Source organism: Gavialis gangeticus, unplaced genomic scaffold (genome assembly GCF_001723915.1).
Source record: "Gavialis gangeticus isolate Ggan-Ray unplaced genomic scaffold, GavGan_comp1, whole genome shotgun sequence".
NCBI lineage: Eukaryota > Metazoa > Chordata > Crocodylia > Gavialidae > Gavialis > Gavialis gangeticus.
The window spans coordinates 106,248,563-106,264,277 of record NW_017729022.1 but is presented as its reverse complement, the minus strand read 5'-3'; the positions used below and the strand labels follow the sequence as shown (position 1 = coordinate 106,264,277).

The window sequence follows — 15,715 nt, the reverse complement described above, 5'->3', positions numbered from 1 at the left end:
ATTACCAAGACCCTAGAAACGTATCCCAAATAAATGAGCACGCCCCAAAGTAATGGGCAAATCTGGTAACACCCCGACCCGCCTTTCATCGGGGTGATCACTGGCCTGGCATTTGACTGGGGGCTCCTGTGCCACTGGGAGCCCCACCAGGCCACCCACTCCCAGCAGGGCATAGTTTTAGGTCATACCCAGGACCAGGAGCCTCCTTACATCCCCTACAGCTCCTCCCTTAGCTCCGGATGATCTCAACACCCTTCGGGCCAGGCGATGTTGTTGCCTGGCCTCCAGCCCCCAAACTGCCTTGTTTATATGGGCAGGCCTGAACCTAAAATGGCTGCCCTCATTAGGCAGCTGGAGGCTGCCAGCTCCAGAGCCTTGAAGTAGCAGGTACATGCAGTGCCCTGCCATAATTGTCTGTTTGATTTTTAATATACATTTTTATTTTTCAGTTCCAAGATGGCAAACCCTCTTCTCAAAGGGAGTACTTCTGGGTGGGACGTCTGATGGCAAAGGTCAGCGGTTAGGGGACAGGATTTCCAGTCCCAAGATGGTGGGGCTACTCTTGTGGCCCTTGACAGCTCACCAAAACTCATTAAGCGGCCCTCTACCCAAAATAATTGCCTGCCCCTGCCCTAGCATTTACTCCCAACTTGCAGTTGGGACAGAAACATACTTGCTAATTAGGACCAAAAGAAATCACAAAAACAAATCAATGATTTAAATAGTGGAGGTTTAGATGGTTATGCTAGATTTCCAATTTTCAGCAAAACCACTCAGGGGAAAAAAAGTCTGAAGAACACCATCACTTTTAGAAGAGCTTATTGTCACTCCTCCACAGCTGAAGTGCAACACTTCAACTGATCCAGTATGAGATAGTACAGAGTCTGACCATTTAAATATAATCCACAAGCGAATACCACAGATGTGCATTCTGGCAGGAGCAATTTCTGGCTGTTTTCTAGGGTATCAAATTCTGGCAGGTATTCTGTCTGGGTGCCTGCCACAAAGATCATGACCAGAAACATGAAGGTAGAGCAGAAGCTGGATACTGCTTTCTGGGTCTTCTTGAAACTCAGAGAGGTTAGCTTGTGGTCCCTTTGCAAATGAGACCATGTGGTAGCATTCAAGCTGTGGCATGGTGAGTCTTATAAGCCAAGCGATATGGTTATTATGTTTGTATGGGTATGTTCCCTGCTTGATGTAAGTAATTCAAGTTTCTAGCAAAAATAATCTGTACAGAGGGCAAAATCAATTCATAGATTTAAACCCCACAATTCTGAGAACAACCCTATTGGTAAAACATGGTTCTTTGTCCGTTTGTTTTAAAAAAAAAAAAGCATACATCTTCAAGCTTCACTGCTTGGTAAAAGAAATCATTGCAATCATTCTATTTCCCACTTTTATGTTTTGTCTCAAGGAAATTCAAACTATCATAACTGTGTTGATATAGTTACATTGGTGCAAGATCCTGATACAGACCCACAAGAAATCAGTGCTTACAACTAGTGTGCACACCATGGGTGCCATAAGATCCTTTGAAGGATACCACAGGAGGTATGAGAAGACAAGAGAAGCAGGTAAGAGTAGGCTCAGGCTCCCAGTGTGAGGAGATAAGCAGGGGCTCCCCCTGCCTCACCCCTCTGAAGGAGGTAAGCACTGTATTAAATAAACGCATTTTTTAACTGGGGTGCTGCTCAATTCACAAAACTTATGCAGGAATACCTTGAGTCTGATGAGTGGTGCCTTAACTCTAAGGCTGTTGAAAGCCAGTGGTTCTCACTCTAGCTTAGTCTGGTAACATACTAGACTTTTGTAAATGTAGCCTTTTGCTGGGGTAATGCATCTAAATAAAGTAGCAGGTCACTCTGACACAACTATACCAACATAGTTATATGAGTGCAGACTTCCTTAGTAGAATCAGGGCCTCGAGCTCTTGGCCAAAGAACAGATTGTTTATACAGAAGTAGGAAGAAAAAGTCCAGAAAAGCAACTGTTTGCTTTCTAATTCAAATTATTGAAGAGTAGGGCTGGAAAGGACCTCAAGAGATCATCAACTTACTCCAGGGGTCAGCGATCTTTTGCTACAGGCCACTGCTTGTGACTTTGCCTGCAATTCTCTGCCCCTGAAATGCCCAAGCTGCTTACTGCCATCTGCAACAGCAATGGGGAGGGGCAAATTCTGTGGCAAAAGTAAGCACAGATAAGAGACAGCAGGAGCAAGGGCTGTTGAGGGCGGCTCTGTGAGGGGTGGCATGGTGCAGCTGCTGATCCACCAAGCCACCCCAGCCAAAATGGACCTTCATGAGCCGCATCCAACTTCCTTGCAGGCTGGATCTGACCCAAGGCTGTAGCGTGGCATGCCCTCCTCAAGGTCATCCCAGTCTAAACATCATTAATTCTTTACTTGCAGGTGTTAAAACGAGATATGGGATTTAATGCAATAACTCTGTTAACATTAAAATAACTGTACAGCCACCCCCAAATAAATTATTTTAATTAGTCAGGGGATCAAAACATTAACTATTTTTACCTAACAGCAAGTAGGATATACATGATCTATATTAATGCAGAACAGCACGCCAAACTGAAGTTCTTATTCAAGAAAAGCCTGTACCGACTTTAAAAGGAGTATTGCCTAAGCAGGTACAACTGGGTTAAACCAAGGTGATCTTTGTCCTCCACAGAGGAAACTAGATATTGTTTCAAGGTTTACACTCAAACATGAATAGAATATACTCCCTCTGTCTGAATTAAGAGGGAAATGATGACACATAATGGATCAACGAGGTCCAAATGTAATACTATTCCATCTTGATAGCATCCCTAAAAATTGACAATGGATGTATTTTACCCATCGAGCATTAAGGCTCCTTCATAAATGTAGACAGAAGGAAAAGAACTCATCTACTTTCTACACTAATAGTTTTCAGAGACCCTAACAGTATAACAGGATTGCATTTAAGCACCACTTAGATGTTTAGTACACTTTAGGACCACTTAAACTTTGACTTCAACTGAACATACATTCAAGATTCAGTATGTAAATATAAATGCAAATATAAAGTTGCATTATCTCTAAATATACCAATTGTTTCATTTTGTGCTTTTTCAGTTTCCTCTTGAATCTTCCTATCTTTGACCTGGGTGTCCAGAGCATCTTGATCAACCTATTAAATTGAAAAAAACATGAAACTCTTTAAAAATGTATCCATTGAAAATATTAAAACATTTATAGACTTTTGTCTAACCCTGTTTGTTAAAAATTGACTTGATCAAGAAATGAACATATTTGACTTGCAAATTTATAAAGCAAGGCAGCTGTGAATTGAGCTACTGCTAGTGAATTGGCTTTAATATAGTAAATGACACACACAACATATTTTAAATATGTGGCTGTAAAAGAAAATCCAGTAAGAACATAGTCCTGTTTGTTGATTTCATTTTAATAGCAACAAGTACATTCAAACACAAACATGTTTATAAGGCTTATTGAGCTCCTATACATAGCTGAAATATTTCCTCTCCGTTGTAGCTGGCTGTCTAATTTTCCTCCTTTCACCATTCCCCTTTATTAAATAGTTAAAAGGGTTTTTGCCAGTTATGCTGTAGTAGAAATATAATACCTTGCTGTTGTAAGATAGTTTGGACATTTACATATAATGCTCTATTCAAATTCTTTGTTGAATGAGAATATGGGAGTAGAAGAAAACTTTCAGCCTTTTCTGTAGAAGATACTATTTTTGGTGTCTGGAAACAGTGGTTTAATCCCTGAATTTTCCACTGACTTGTGTGTGACCTTTGCTAAGTCACTAAACTCTGCATACATAGCTATACAATAAAGATGACACTACAGATAATATTACATGACCACCGCCTTGGTAAAGCAATGAGATAATTTGGTGTAAATTGCTGTTTTCAACTGGATCACAAAGGTTTATTTGAACAACAAAGCTCCTCATAATGTCAATAACAGTTAAGGAAAAAAAATAAACAATTTTTCCTCAGAAGATCCTGGGCATGGCATGGACAAGAGATTAGATAGTATGTGGAAACTCTGAATTATTATACTAATTTATCCTTTGTCATCTTAGAGCATATAAAAAGCTAGTCATCATATTAACTAAATTCAACTTAAATAATAACAGCAAAATAACGAAGTACTTGCTATCCTGACATAACCAACTCCTTTTTTTTTTTTTCCAATTTTGTCTTCTAATCTGTATTTGTCAATTTTACATTATATCCCTAATGATAAATACTGGATAAATGTTAACATAGCTTTATTAATTATTCAGTCCATATATCTCCACTTTTTCCAAAAATAAATTATTTTTAGAAAAATTAGATTTTGAATTGTAACAGTTATAGATTTAAAAAGCTATGCAATTGCAAAGACTCTTTACAAATAGGAGTAAATTTCAATTTGCTCATTTTGCAAATGAGAACACTCAGCACAGAAGTAACTTGCCTGATATCACCCAGTAAATTAAGGGCAGGATCATTCCCACTTCCACTCTCAGTCCTGTTCAATGCATCACTGTACCTCACCCATTTTGATTTTGCTTCTTCTGAAAGATTTGTTGACTGTTAAGTCAAATACTGGCATGGCCTTCCAACTGTGTCAGCCATAGCAGCTAGGCAGAGCTGACAGTGAATATTACAAGCTACACATTACGCAATAATTTTAAAAGTGTACCTAAAAGCACAAAAACACCACATCTACTGTAAGTTACAGGAAGTTTCTACTTCATGTTTTACTTAATCTCACAACAGACGACAACTCCATCCCCCATGCTACCATTACCTTTCAGCTGTTGAATATATCATTTTCATCTAAATAAAGATAAACATTTACGTGGGTTTCTCTTGCATTTCTGATGTTTTTCTGGCAAATTGATCTGTTATACACCTATTTGACATATTACTATTGCAAAACTCTCTGTGCTATATCCTCATTTGCTGTAAGTTGGCATCACTTTATTAAAGATATAGAGACTCAATGCTGACTTACATCACCTGAAGATTTATCACCGAATTTAACTTGTAAGAAATGCTGTAGAAACGTATATGACAGAACAAACTAAATGATATATTTCCACATGCAGAAAAGTGGAGTTGCCTTCTTACTTTGTTATTTTTGTGTGTCTTATTATTTCCATCTACTAACTGATTGTTATCATCTTCCTTTGATGCATCTGGGTACTAGCTGTTACTGGTGACAGAATCCTGAAGTAGATGGATGACCGCTCCGACAACGTTTTTGCCGTTTCTAGGTAATTAAGCTGACTGTGGCAGAAAGGTTACATGCATAATCCAAAGACTGATCGCACACTGGATGAAAATGATCTTTTCAGTAACGTGAGATATAAATCTCAGTCCCTAAGACTTGAAGGATCAAATTTAGCCTTGTTGCAAGCATACCCAATCCACAAAACACAACAAACCAGGGCTGCTTTCACCCATTCTGAATTTGATCTTATGTGATCACATAAAATTGTTCATGCAGACATTATTAGGTGACGCTGGATACTTCCAGTATGCTTGAGAATTTCACTATACTTGACAAACATTAGTTCACTTAGCATCACAGCACATCTGCAAAGCAGGAAAGTGCAGCTCCAACCCCAAACACCCCTTACCCGAATCAGGTGGCAAGCCTTGTGGCCAACATTACAAAGGCTAAAAACACATCAGGCACATCCAGATGAGCAGGGACGTGCAGTATGCGGCACCGCAAGACGGGTCTGCAGCACCACACACTAGAGGATCCAGGCATTCCCTGCGGTGCTACTTTGTAGTAGCAGGGATCATAAAACCCACACCAAAAAAAATAGTGGGGTGATGCACATGGCAGTATTGCATGCTGCCCAAAACTGGCTGGCTGGGGCCACACTCTGGCTTCTGGTCAGGCTCCCAGCTGCAGATAGCTCTCAGATGCCCCCAGAACCCCAGGTCAGGCTGCTGAGGCTAGCACAGGTCCTGGCCCCAGACTCCCTTACCCCACCTGGGGTAACCTGCTGTGTGCCAGAGCATGTGTGGCATAGGCACTCCCCAAGGACAAATAGTAGCAAACCAAGTTGTGCCACTGCTACTTGTCCCAATACATGTTCCTCCTTGTCTGGACACGCCCACTGAGTTTATCCTCAGCCTGATCATCCCAGGCTGGGAGTCCCCATCAAAACAGGTGGGGGCCAGCCAGCCAGCAGATTAGACACCAAGAAGCTTGAATGGCAATTAACTTAAAATTTACTACTCTTGCCCCCAGGCTAAATGTCAATTCAGATACTTCACATAAACAAGAGACAGTGGGATTGGCCCTCTGGATAAAAACAGACAACCAGCTTCATTCAAAATTTGATCATTTTATCTCCTAGCAAACCCCAGATTTTACAGAGGAACAGACAAGTTTATTGTCCCACATTAACTACCTATGAATTATCCAAATTAATACATTGCCTCAGAACCATTCTGGCTAATGTCATTCTCCCTAGGCCAAAAGAAGGGCGTTAAGGCAGAAGAGCTTGCAAAGAACAATTTTTCCAACTATTTAGTTGGTCTAATAGAAGATAACACATTTACCCAAGGAACCTCGCCTGGATATCTTTAAGAGTGTTATATATGTTACAACTGCCTGGGGACGGCAGGAGGGAACAGCAGATAAGTAGGCTAAGAAGGCTTTCTGAATAAACAAGCCTTACCATTTTAGAAGTTTAACTCCTTGGTCTTTTGAGAATAACACGGCTAATTAGAGTTAATTACCTTGTTTGCTTGTGTAAATAGGGATCGAATTACAGAGAAGCTCAGGGGGTTGATCCCCATCATAAGAGATGAGAGTCTCCCCACGAAGATTTGCAAATGATAACCACGGCGTAGTGCCGTAGCAAGGGGGGAGAGCGGGGGACCTTCCGGTGTACTGACGAGGGGCAGGGTGTGGGACAGAGCCACGGGTGGCTCGTTGGGAGCCGGGGCCCCGGAGGCAGGAAGGGCGACTCCTGCTGCTGCGTGTCCTCCCGACCAAGCATGGCCAGGGGCACATGCTAGCCTGATCTGTGCAGGCTTTGCTCCAGGAACCAAACTTCGTTACTATGGCACTGAGGGGCGCGGGTCCTTCGATTTTATTTGGGCAGCTCAATTTTTTTTGCACAGCCCCCAAGAGTCTCCGGCGCAAAATGAATTCATTTTCTACCTAGGAAAACTTTCACTATCTTTAAATCCCCGCAGCCCGACATGGGGCGCTCGGACCCGACACCTTACGAAGAAAGGGATTTGCTCCTGTTGAGTTGGTCTAATAAAAAATCCTCACCTTCGGCCCCAAAGCTTTGCCTGTTTTTTGGAAACGGCCGCGCCCATGTGCGGGGATGCGGCTCATCTCACCCCAACGCCGCACGGACCCGCCTGTCGCTCCCTCCACAGAGCTAAGAGACACGGACGGGTTTAACCTGCCCTGGGCCGCACCCGCACCGCAGCGACACAGCGGCTCCCGCAGGCCGGGATAAACCGGGACTGCGCCCAGCGAGCGCGCAGCTCCTCACCCCGATGATCCTGGCGCGGGCGTCGAAGACGCGGCCCTGCCGGCGCCGCTCGCCCTGCCACCGCCATTCCCGCAGTGCCGCCTCGGCGCGATCCGGCCCCGGCCGCAACATGGCGCCACTGCCCCTCAACAAGTGCCGTTGCCACGGCAACCAAACTTGTCCGCCCCGCCCCACCAGCTCTCGCGAGACTTCGAGACCTGTGGTGGGCTGCGCTGCGCTGCGCTCCGCTCGCGATGCTGCCACGTGCGCAAGGGCTAGACGTAGGGCGCTGCCCTTGGCCGTCCGCCATGGGTTTTCTGAAGCTGCTAACGATGGAAAACTTCAAGTCGTGGCGGGGCCACCAGAGCGTCGGGCCCTTTATGCGCTTCACCAGCGTTATTGGGCCCAACGGCTCAGGTAGCCCCGTCCTCCGGAGTGGTACCTCCCCTCCCCCACCCGGGTGGTTGCTGGGGGGCAGTGCGCAGCCAGGGGCTCCGGGGCCGCACCCAGGGATCCCCCCCTCACAACCAGGGGTGTTTGCACAGCAATGAAAATGCAAGGGAGAATTTGCACAGCCTGCCATGCACCAGAGATCTTGCTGGGAGCTGTGCCACAGGTGGCTGCCCTACTTCCAGGGGCTACGGACACTCAAGTCACTTCACCACATTGGGGTTACTCTATTTCCAGCTAAAAAAAAAAAAGAGGGTACCTGTCAGGGGTGGGGGTAATATTGTTTGCAGTGATATGGCTGCGCCCTGCCCCTCACTCCCAAGCCACAGCTACCCCAGCCCTATTCCTGGTCCCAGTACTGTGCCCCCCAGACCGTGCTGGTGTCCCTCTCGCCCAACCTGCATCTCCCCCAGCCTGCTGCTGCCCCTCACTTGCAGCCTGCACCCCCTTCCCCTCACCCCCAATTGCTGGTGCCTCTCACTGCCAACCCTGCTGCCCCCAAAGAATCCTCCCATCTGCTATCCCTGCTGGAGGGGCGGGCACCTCACCTGCTGGGGGATCTGCTATCCCTGCTGCAGCCCCAGCAGGCACCTGCACCCACCCACACGTGTGTACAACCCCCACCCCCTCCCAACAGTCCCCATGCCCTGGCCCTCCAAACCCTGCCTCCCACAGACTTACCTGCTTGCAGCTATCGGGGCTTCACACAGAGCACATGATGTCCCTGCCTTCAATCGCCCTCCCCTGCTTCCCACAGCCCCAAACAGCTCTTTTCTGGGGCAAGCCAGGAATGGCTAGGAAAAACTTTGATGCTGAGCAGAGGCAGAGCAAAATTCCCAGACATTTGTTGGTATTTTAAAAAAACATCTGGACAGAGATGGGAGGACCCAAAAAGAGGACACATCCAGGAAAATCAGATGTATGGTAACCCTACACTACATCAATTTGGGAATACCTTCTGAGTGGGGATATTGTGAGACTGTTGGTTCTAAATTATTTAAAGATCTCAAAAAAAATGGTTAGTGTCACTATTTCTTGAATGTGTATACAAGTTGTGAAGAACACTTAAAAACAAGTAGAGATTGAAGTTAAAAACTTCAAATGAGTTGTTAGCTATGCCTGTTCATTTTTTATTCAACTAAAAAAAATCCTTTTTTTTGTTTTTAAGGCAAATCAAACATAATAGATGCTCTTAGTTTTGTGATGGGTGAAAGAACAGCTAACTTACGAGTGAAAAATATTCAAGAACTTATTCATGGCGCACATGTTGGAAAACCCGTTTCTTCTGCTGCAAGTGTAAAAATGGTATATTGTGAAGAGAATGGAAAAGAAAAAACATTTGCGAGAATTATTCAAGGTAAGTAGTAAGCTTCTACAGCCAGCTCTGTTATAAATTGAGGCTCAGACTCACCAAAGTGTTTAAGTAGAATTTAATCACATATATCTGAAGCTCACTTATTTAAAGCAGCTCACCTAAGCTCCTAGGTGTACATGGACAGCTAGAATTTCACCAATAAGACTCCTTTTCTGCCCATAACATCCTTTTATGCCCATAACTCCGCTATTGGCTGGGAGCCTGTCTCCTGTCTAAACCAATTTAGGATCTACAGGCTAGTCATACTTGTGCCAGTAACCAGGCTAGGCATAATTGTGCCAACATCCCCTGAGCAGGACCCTACTGCGCTCCCTACCTAAATGTTGGTAACACTCAGTGCAGACACCTACACAGGATAAACTCAGAGATGTCATATAAGAGCTAGGGCTGTGCGAGTTTTCAGACGGAGCTTTGGATCCAGAGAAGCTTCAGACACTTCGGGTCTGAAGCAGCACATCTGGGGCAAAGCACTGGCTTTGTTAGGCTTTCCAAAGCAGTTCGGAGCTCCTGAAGAGCTTCAGAGTTGCCTCGGAGTTCTGGCCATAGAGTATAATGGGGAAACAATAAAATATCTATAACTTTGTTGTTTTTTGTCTGATTAACATGAAATTCTCAGGGGTGGTAGACTGCAGAGAGGATGAAGCGTGCCAAATTTCAAGAAGATTGGTGCAGGGTTTTGGGGGGAACAGTACCCCAAATTTTTGAAAGCAAAACTTCTGTCACGTCTGTGTGTTACAAAGGAGGGTCAAAAATGCAGGACTGGTAGCTGTTACTGAGGCCACAAAGCCTGCCAAGTTTCAAGAAGATTGATGCAGGGGTTTGGGGGGAGCTGCCCCGCAAGCTGCGGACAAGCAAAACTTGTGCCATGGGTGCTGTGGAACTGACTGTCTTGGGGAGGGGAAGGGAGGCGCTTCTGCGGGCCTGGCTGCTAAGCTACTGTGTTACCAGTTCCCAATCAATCAATCATGATTCACTCAGGGATTTAGGGACCAGCTCAATACACAGGACCTAGCTACTACATAACGACTTAACGAGCATCAATTAGCACTTACAAAACCAGGCTAAGGAGAGGAAAGAATACAGGCAATCAACTGCCAAGACAGACGCAGTCTTGGCACAAGTTTTGCCTGTCAGCAGCTAGGGGTGCAGGGCCCCAGAACCCCACTGCACCAGTCTCCTCGACAGCTGGCAGGCATCGTGGCTGCAGCAGGGGCTACCATTGCTGCAGCTGTCACCCTGCTGTGCCTTAACACATGCAGGGTCACCCATGGCACGAGTTTTGCTTGCCCGCAGCTGGAGGGGCAGTTCCCCCCAAACCCCTGCACTGATCTCCTTGAAACTTGGCAGGCTTTGTGACCTCAGTAAGAGCTACTAGCCCTGCAGTTTTGACCCCTCCTGTGTTGTAACACATAAATGTGACATGAGTTTGGTTTTCAAGAATTTGGGGTACCATTTCTCCCAAACCCCTGCACCAATCTTCTTGAAACTTGGCAGGTTTCATGCTCGCAGCAGAGGCTACCATCCCTGCAAGTTTCATCCAAATCAGACAAAAATCAAAGTTATAGACATTTCATTGATTCCCCATTATACCTTACGGCCGGATCTCTGAGGCGGCTTTGGAGCCGCTTTGACTGGATCGAGGCGGAAGCCCGGTCCGGAGCTCTGGATTGGATCACGGCTATCCAAAGCAGCCGGATCCGAAGCTGGATCGGATCGCTGCCAACTCGCACAGGCCTAATAAGAACCCATGGTGTCAGAAGCATTCTGCCTTGTTGTCTTTATGAGTTCTTTCCAACAGAAGAATTACTTTGTTTTGTAGTAAAAAAAAATAGTGCAAGTTCAGAGCTGGCATTTCTGAAGGGTGCCTTGCATATAAACAAGTTGAGAACCACTGGACTAGAGCAGTGATTTTCAAAGTCATGGAAGTCATGGAACCCTTCCATATCACTTCTGCTGTGGAATCCCTATTCCTATCGGAAAGATGGACAAGTCTTGTAAATGTAAATAAATATATACAAATAACATGTCATTTATTCTATTTATTTTTCTTTATGTGTACAAATAGTAATGACTGTGAAGGGATAACTATATACTTGCAGGACACACTTGCTTTCAATGTGATGGGTGTCCTCGTCTTTCCTTTTGTAAAGGTCTCTGATGTTTGGTATGGTGGTTGACAATTGTAGATGCATCTTTGGTTCTGTATCTAGTTTGTTTCAGTGTTTATTCTTTGTAATGCTGCTTGATGAGAAATCTACCTTGCATAAATAAGTAGTAGCAAATGGCATCAGCTGCATTACTGCATGGTAAGTAATTTCAAGATGCTGGTTCAAGAGTTGTAGCCATAAATTCCCCAAAGATATTGATTTGAAGTGTTAATAAGCTGCTTGTGCTACAGGGAGAAACAAATATCTCCTGCTCAGTGTCCACCTCTCCCTCTCAACTGCTGGGTTTTCCTGGAGTTAAACCCAAAAAAGCTGGTAAAGAAAAGGGCTGACAGTATTTAGATCTTGGGGAGCACTGGATTTGCAGCTGAATAAAGGCTTTACTCTGTGTCTCAGCAAAGCTGCTGAACACAAGGCAGAATGATATATTAAAAGTAACATAGCAAGACACTTAGGCAAGCATTTTTAACCATATAGTATTGTTGTAAGGTATAGAGCTCATTATGTATCATTAGGAGGTAAAGCAGATTTTGCTTATGAATGCTTATGCTAAGCCAGCCATTTGCTTATGCTAAGTAACCATCTTAACTGTGTCAACCATTTTCAAGTGAGTCTGTAAGTCTGTGTGAATGAAGTGAAGTTTTAGGAATGTGGAGATGATACAACCTGAGACCGAAAAACAGACTGGAATGTGAAAGACAACACATAACTGGTAACAGAATCCGAGATAAAGATATGTGAAAAGGTGAATGGTGAAGCTTCCAGGTTTTGGTCGAAGTCTGCCCAGTGACTGAAAGAAGTGGAGTTAAGGTCTTAGACATTGGCTCATAGCAAAAAGACATGTAAATAAGTGAAATACATAGGTAATTCCATGCTAATGAAACAAACAGAAAACAGAGGTGGAGCTTGAGATAGGAGGGACTATGAGTGGAACAAAGAAGGAGTGAAGGTGGAGTAAATGTTAGTGAGCAGGAACCAAGGTGTATAAATGTAGAAAGAACTAATGTTCACAGTGGTTCCCCTGTTTCTTTGGGAGCTAGTCTGAAGCTGTCTCCATTTTGAATAAAGCTGTTGTGAGCAATGTGTGCTGGTGTTTGCTCCCTGAGCAACTGGATCCTGAGCAATTGGATCGTAGTCTCCCTAGTCGTTGGGTGCTGCATGGAGTCGGGGTCTAACAGAAACAAATAAGAATGGTCGATGAATGTTTCTGAAGTATTAGAGTATTGCATCTAGTTCTGAGCACCACACTTCAAGAAGGATGTGGAGAAGCTCTAGAGAGAGTCCAAAGGAGGGCCACGCACATGATTAGAGGGCTAGAGACCACGTCGTCTGAGGAGAGACTGAAAGACTTGGGGCTGTTCAGCCTGGAGGGGACTTGGCGGCAGCCTACAAGTAATATTAGGGGTATACATCAGGGCTTAAAGGAGCATCTATTCACCAAGACCCCCCAAGGGAGGACAAAAAATAATGGGCACAGACTGATTGAAGACCATTTCAGGCTCAACATAAGGAAAAACTTCTTTAAAAGTTGAGTGCCAAGGGTTTGGAACAGGCTCCCCCCCTCCCAAGGTGGTACAGTTACCCACCCTGGCGATCTTCAATAGGCATCTTGACGCCAGTCTTGCTGGGGTCATCTGATCACATCAGTCTTTCCTGCCCAAGTGCAGGGGGGCTGGACCCAGTGATTTGTAAGGTCCCTTCCAACCCCTAACAACTATGAAACTATGAAGGGTAATTAACATGAGCTGGCTGACAGATTTGCTGATTGGATTGCACAGCCAGGCCAGGGACTTGGTTATTCCTGGAAAATATTCCCTGAAAGCTGTTCATAGATTAGACACTTATTGAATTATGCAACACTTAATGCCTTCATCCAATTCAATTAGTAATAAACAGATCATGGAAGGACAGGAAACACTGAACACTATTTTCCTTAATGCTGTTGCACCAAAAATCAAGTTTTAGAAGCATCAGCTTTATCTTGGACATTCAAGAACATTCATATTTAGCCCCTGACAAGACAAGTTCATCTTATTAAGCTAGGAAAATATATCCATGAGATGCCAATTTCTGTACCCAAATAATGTCAACAAATTTAGGTGCAAGTTTAAATGGATGGTGAGAAAAGAAAAAGTGTATCTCTTTTTGTAGTTCATACACATGAATGAACACTTTTCCACAGGAGAGCTAGTGGACATAAGTATGTACGTAGCAGGACAATTATTTGTAAACTGCCCATCTCCTCATACAATACCAAAACTACCTTGGAGTTAAGAGGATGAGCTTTAATAAAAATTTACAATTGTCACTGCTTCACGAAGCACAACTTTCAGATTGTTTAGCATGTGGTTCATAACAAGCTGGATAGTAAAGACTGCAGCATCTGCTTTTCATATAAGGAACAACATTTTCAACGCATGCTACCACACCTCCAACTTTTTTAGTCATTGCCTCCAATATGGCTTTTCCTCTTGTATTTGTCTTAAGTGGACTGTACAAAAGCAGGCATTCCTGTATTGAAGATTCAAAGAGGCAGCACAAATATGAGCAGCATAGCCGACCCAGCAACGTCTGTGGATTCTGCATTCATTCATTTGAAGAACCAGGCCAGTGGGACTAATTTGAATATGCCTAACTGTAACAGGGCCCGGGGCCTGTTATGATTGGTGTGGAGGAGCCCAAATGGGCCCCATACCTTGGAGACATTCCCCACACCCACCCCAGACCATCAGAGGCTGAGGATCCAGGCCCAGAAATGTAGCGAGCCTCCCAGCAAGGTAGCTCACCCAGGTGTGGAGAATGGAGAGCTGGCTCACAATAACTGGCAGGGGGAAAAATACAAAACACTGAAAGCAGCTTCTGGGGGTGGCTACACCAGCAGAGGCAGAGAATGTGGTTGTCTTGAGCCTGGGGTCAGTCATGGTCAGGCAGCTGCCAGGAGGGGCCCTGAGCAAGACTTCTCTTTTGTTTGTTTATTTGTTCATTTAGTTTGTGTGGGTTCTCTTCAAAGCCTCTGAAACATTGGGGCGGGGCTGGGGGAGAAGGAACCCTAGGAAAAACGTAGCAAGCCAGAGATCTGGAGCCAGTGAAAAGCTAAGTGGCAGTGTATTTGTTGAACTTTGTTTCTTTTGTCTTTCTTACAAACCCAGGGTGGTATTGTGTTATAGACCAGGGATTTTCAACTTTTTTGAATCATTGTATCCCCCAGCAGCTAGATGTGGGACAGCGTACCCCCAGCCACTGAGCTGGGAGGGGAGGTGGTATGTGGCTGGATGTGGAGTGGTGGCAGCCACTGCATGCAAGCTTCCCTTGTCCCCCATGTCTGGCTGGGTGGGTGGCGCCTGTGTGGCAGCACAGGATGGTGCATGGTGGCTCTCTGTCCCCGCCTGCTCACACCCCCCCCCTAGGGCCTTCTCAAGTACCCACCAGGGGTATGCATACCCCTGGTTGACAACCCCTGCTATAGACTAACTTGGCTGCAGTGGAGGCAAGAACCGTGAACAGTGAGTCCTTAGCTAAAGCCAGCAGTGAAAGTAAAAGTAATTGGGTCAGAGTGCCTGACCAAACTTGACTAGCTCCGCCCTGCCTGAACGTTAACCGTAATAGTGTATATTAATTAGCTCTGCTTTGCAACTGTCAGACATGTCTTCAACGTGTCTCGAAACCATACTGTCCAAAAGTTGAACAATATACATTTTCTTATCTGACAAGTTGGTTGCCCGTCAAAAATGAGGGGGTGGGGGTAGCCAGAGACAGCAGCCTGTGTTTGACCCCTTTTCCCCCCGCCACTCTGGGGCCAGGCTGCCCCCTGCCACCTCCGTCTGCTGGCCCCATCCACTCCATTGCTGCTGCCTGCAGGGCCGGAGGACATGGCCAGCGGTACTGGCCATGCCTCCCCACACCTGTCCTCTCTGTTTTTGCTGCCTGCAGGGAGCAGGAGGTACAGGGCCAGTGGTGCTGGATCCACTCCCCCTTCGTCCACGCCATTGCCGCTAGCTGCAGGGTCAGGGGGCGAGAGCCAGCACTGCTGGCCCATCCGCTCCATCGCCTGCTGGTGGGGGACAGGCCTGGGGACAGGCCTAGGGCCAGGCTCACTCCCCCCACCCTCTCCCCTGCCACTTCGGAGTTGGGGCTGCTCCCCCCACCAGGTGGGGCCAGCAGGGCCAGAGCCCAGTGTCCAGCACTGAGCCCTCACTCCCCTTGTCCGCCTCTGC

The 15,715-nt window shown here is 45.5% G+C and overlaps 2 protein-coding genes across 3 annotated transcripts in view; one reads left to right on the top strand and one right to left on the bottom strand.

Moving 5' to 3' along the window:
* RIBC2 (RIB43A domain with coiled-coils 2) overlaps nucleotides 1-7,682 on the bottom strand; it is a 20,672-nt gene extending 12,990 nt beyond the window's left edge. The window contains exons 1-2 of the mRNA XM_019515847.1: nucleotides 7,533-7,682; nucleotides 3,086-3,167 (exon numbers count right to left, since the gene is read on the bottom strand). Coding sequence (XP_019371392.1) covers nucleotides 3,086-3,167; nucleotides 7,533-7,643 — 193 coding nt within the window. The 5' untranslated portion in view covers nucleotides 7,644-7,682. The remainder of the gene's footprint in view (nucleotides 1-3,085; nucleotides 3,168-7,532) is intronic.
* A 106-nt stretch (nucleotides 7,683-7,788) lies between these two features.
* The window catches only part of SMC1B (structural maintenance of chromosomes 1B), an 86,845-nt gene continuing 78,918 nt past the window's right edge, over nucleotides 7,789-15,715 (top strand). For both annotated transcript variants that reach the window (XM_019515927.1, XM_019515926.1), the window contains exons 1-2: nucleotides 7,789-7,928; nucleotides 9,130-9,318. In XM_019515927.1, the coding sequence (XP_019371472.1) occupies nucleotides 7,820-7,928; nucleotides 9,130-9,318 (298 nt within the window). In that variant the 5' untranslated portion in view covers nucleotides 7,789-7,819. The remainder of the gene's footprint in view (nucleotides 7,929-9,129; nucleotides 9,319-15,715) is intronic.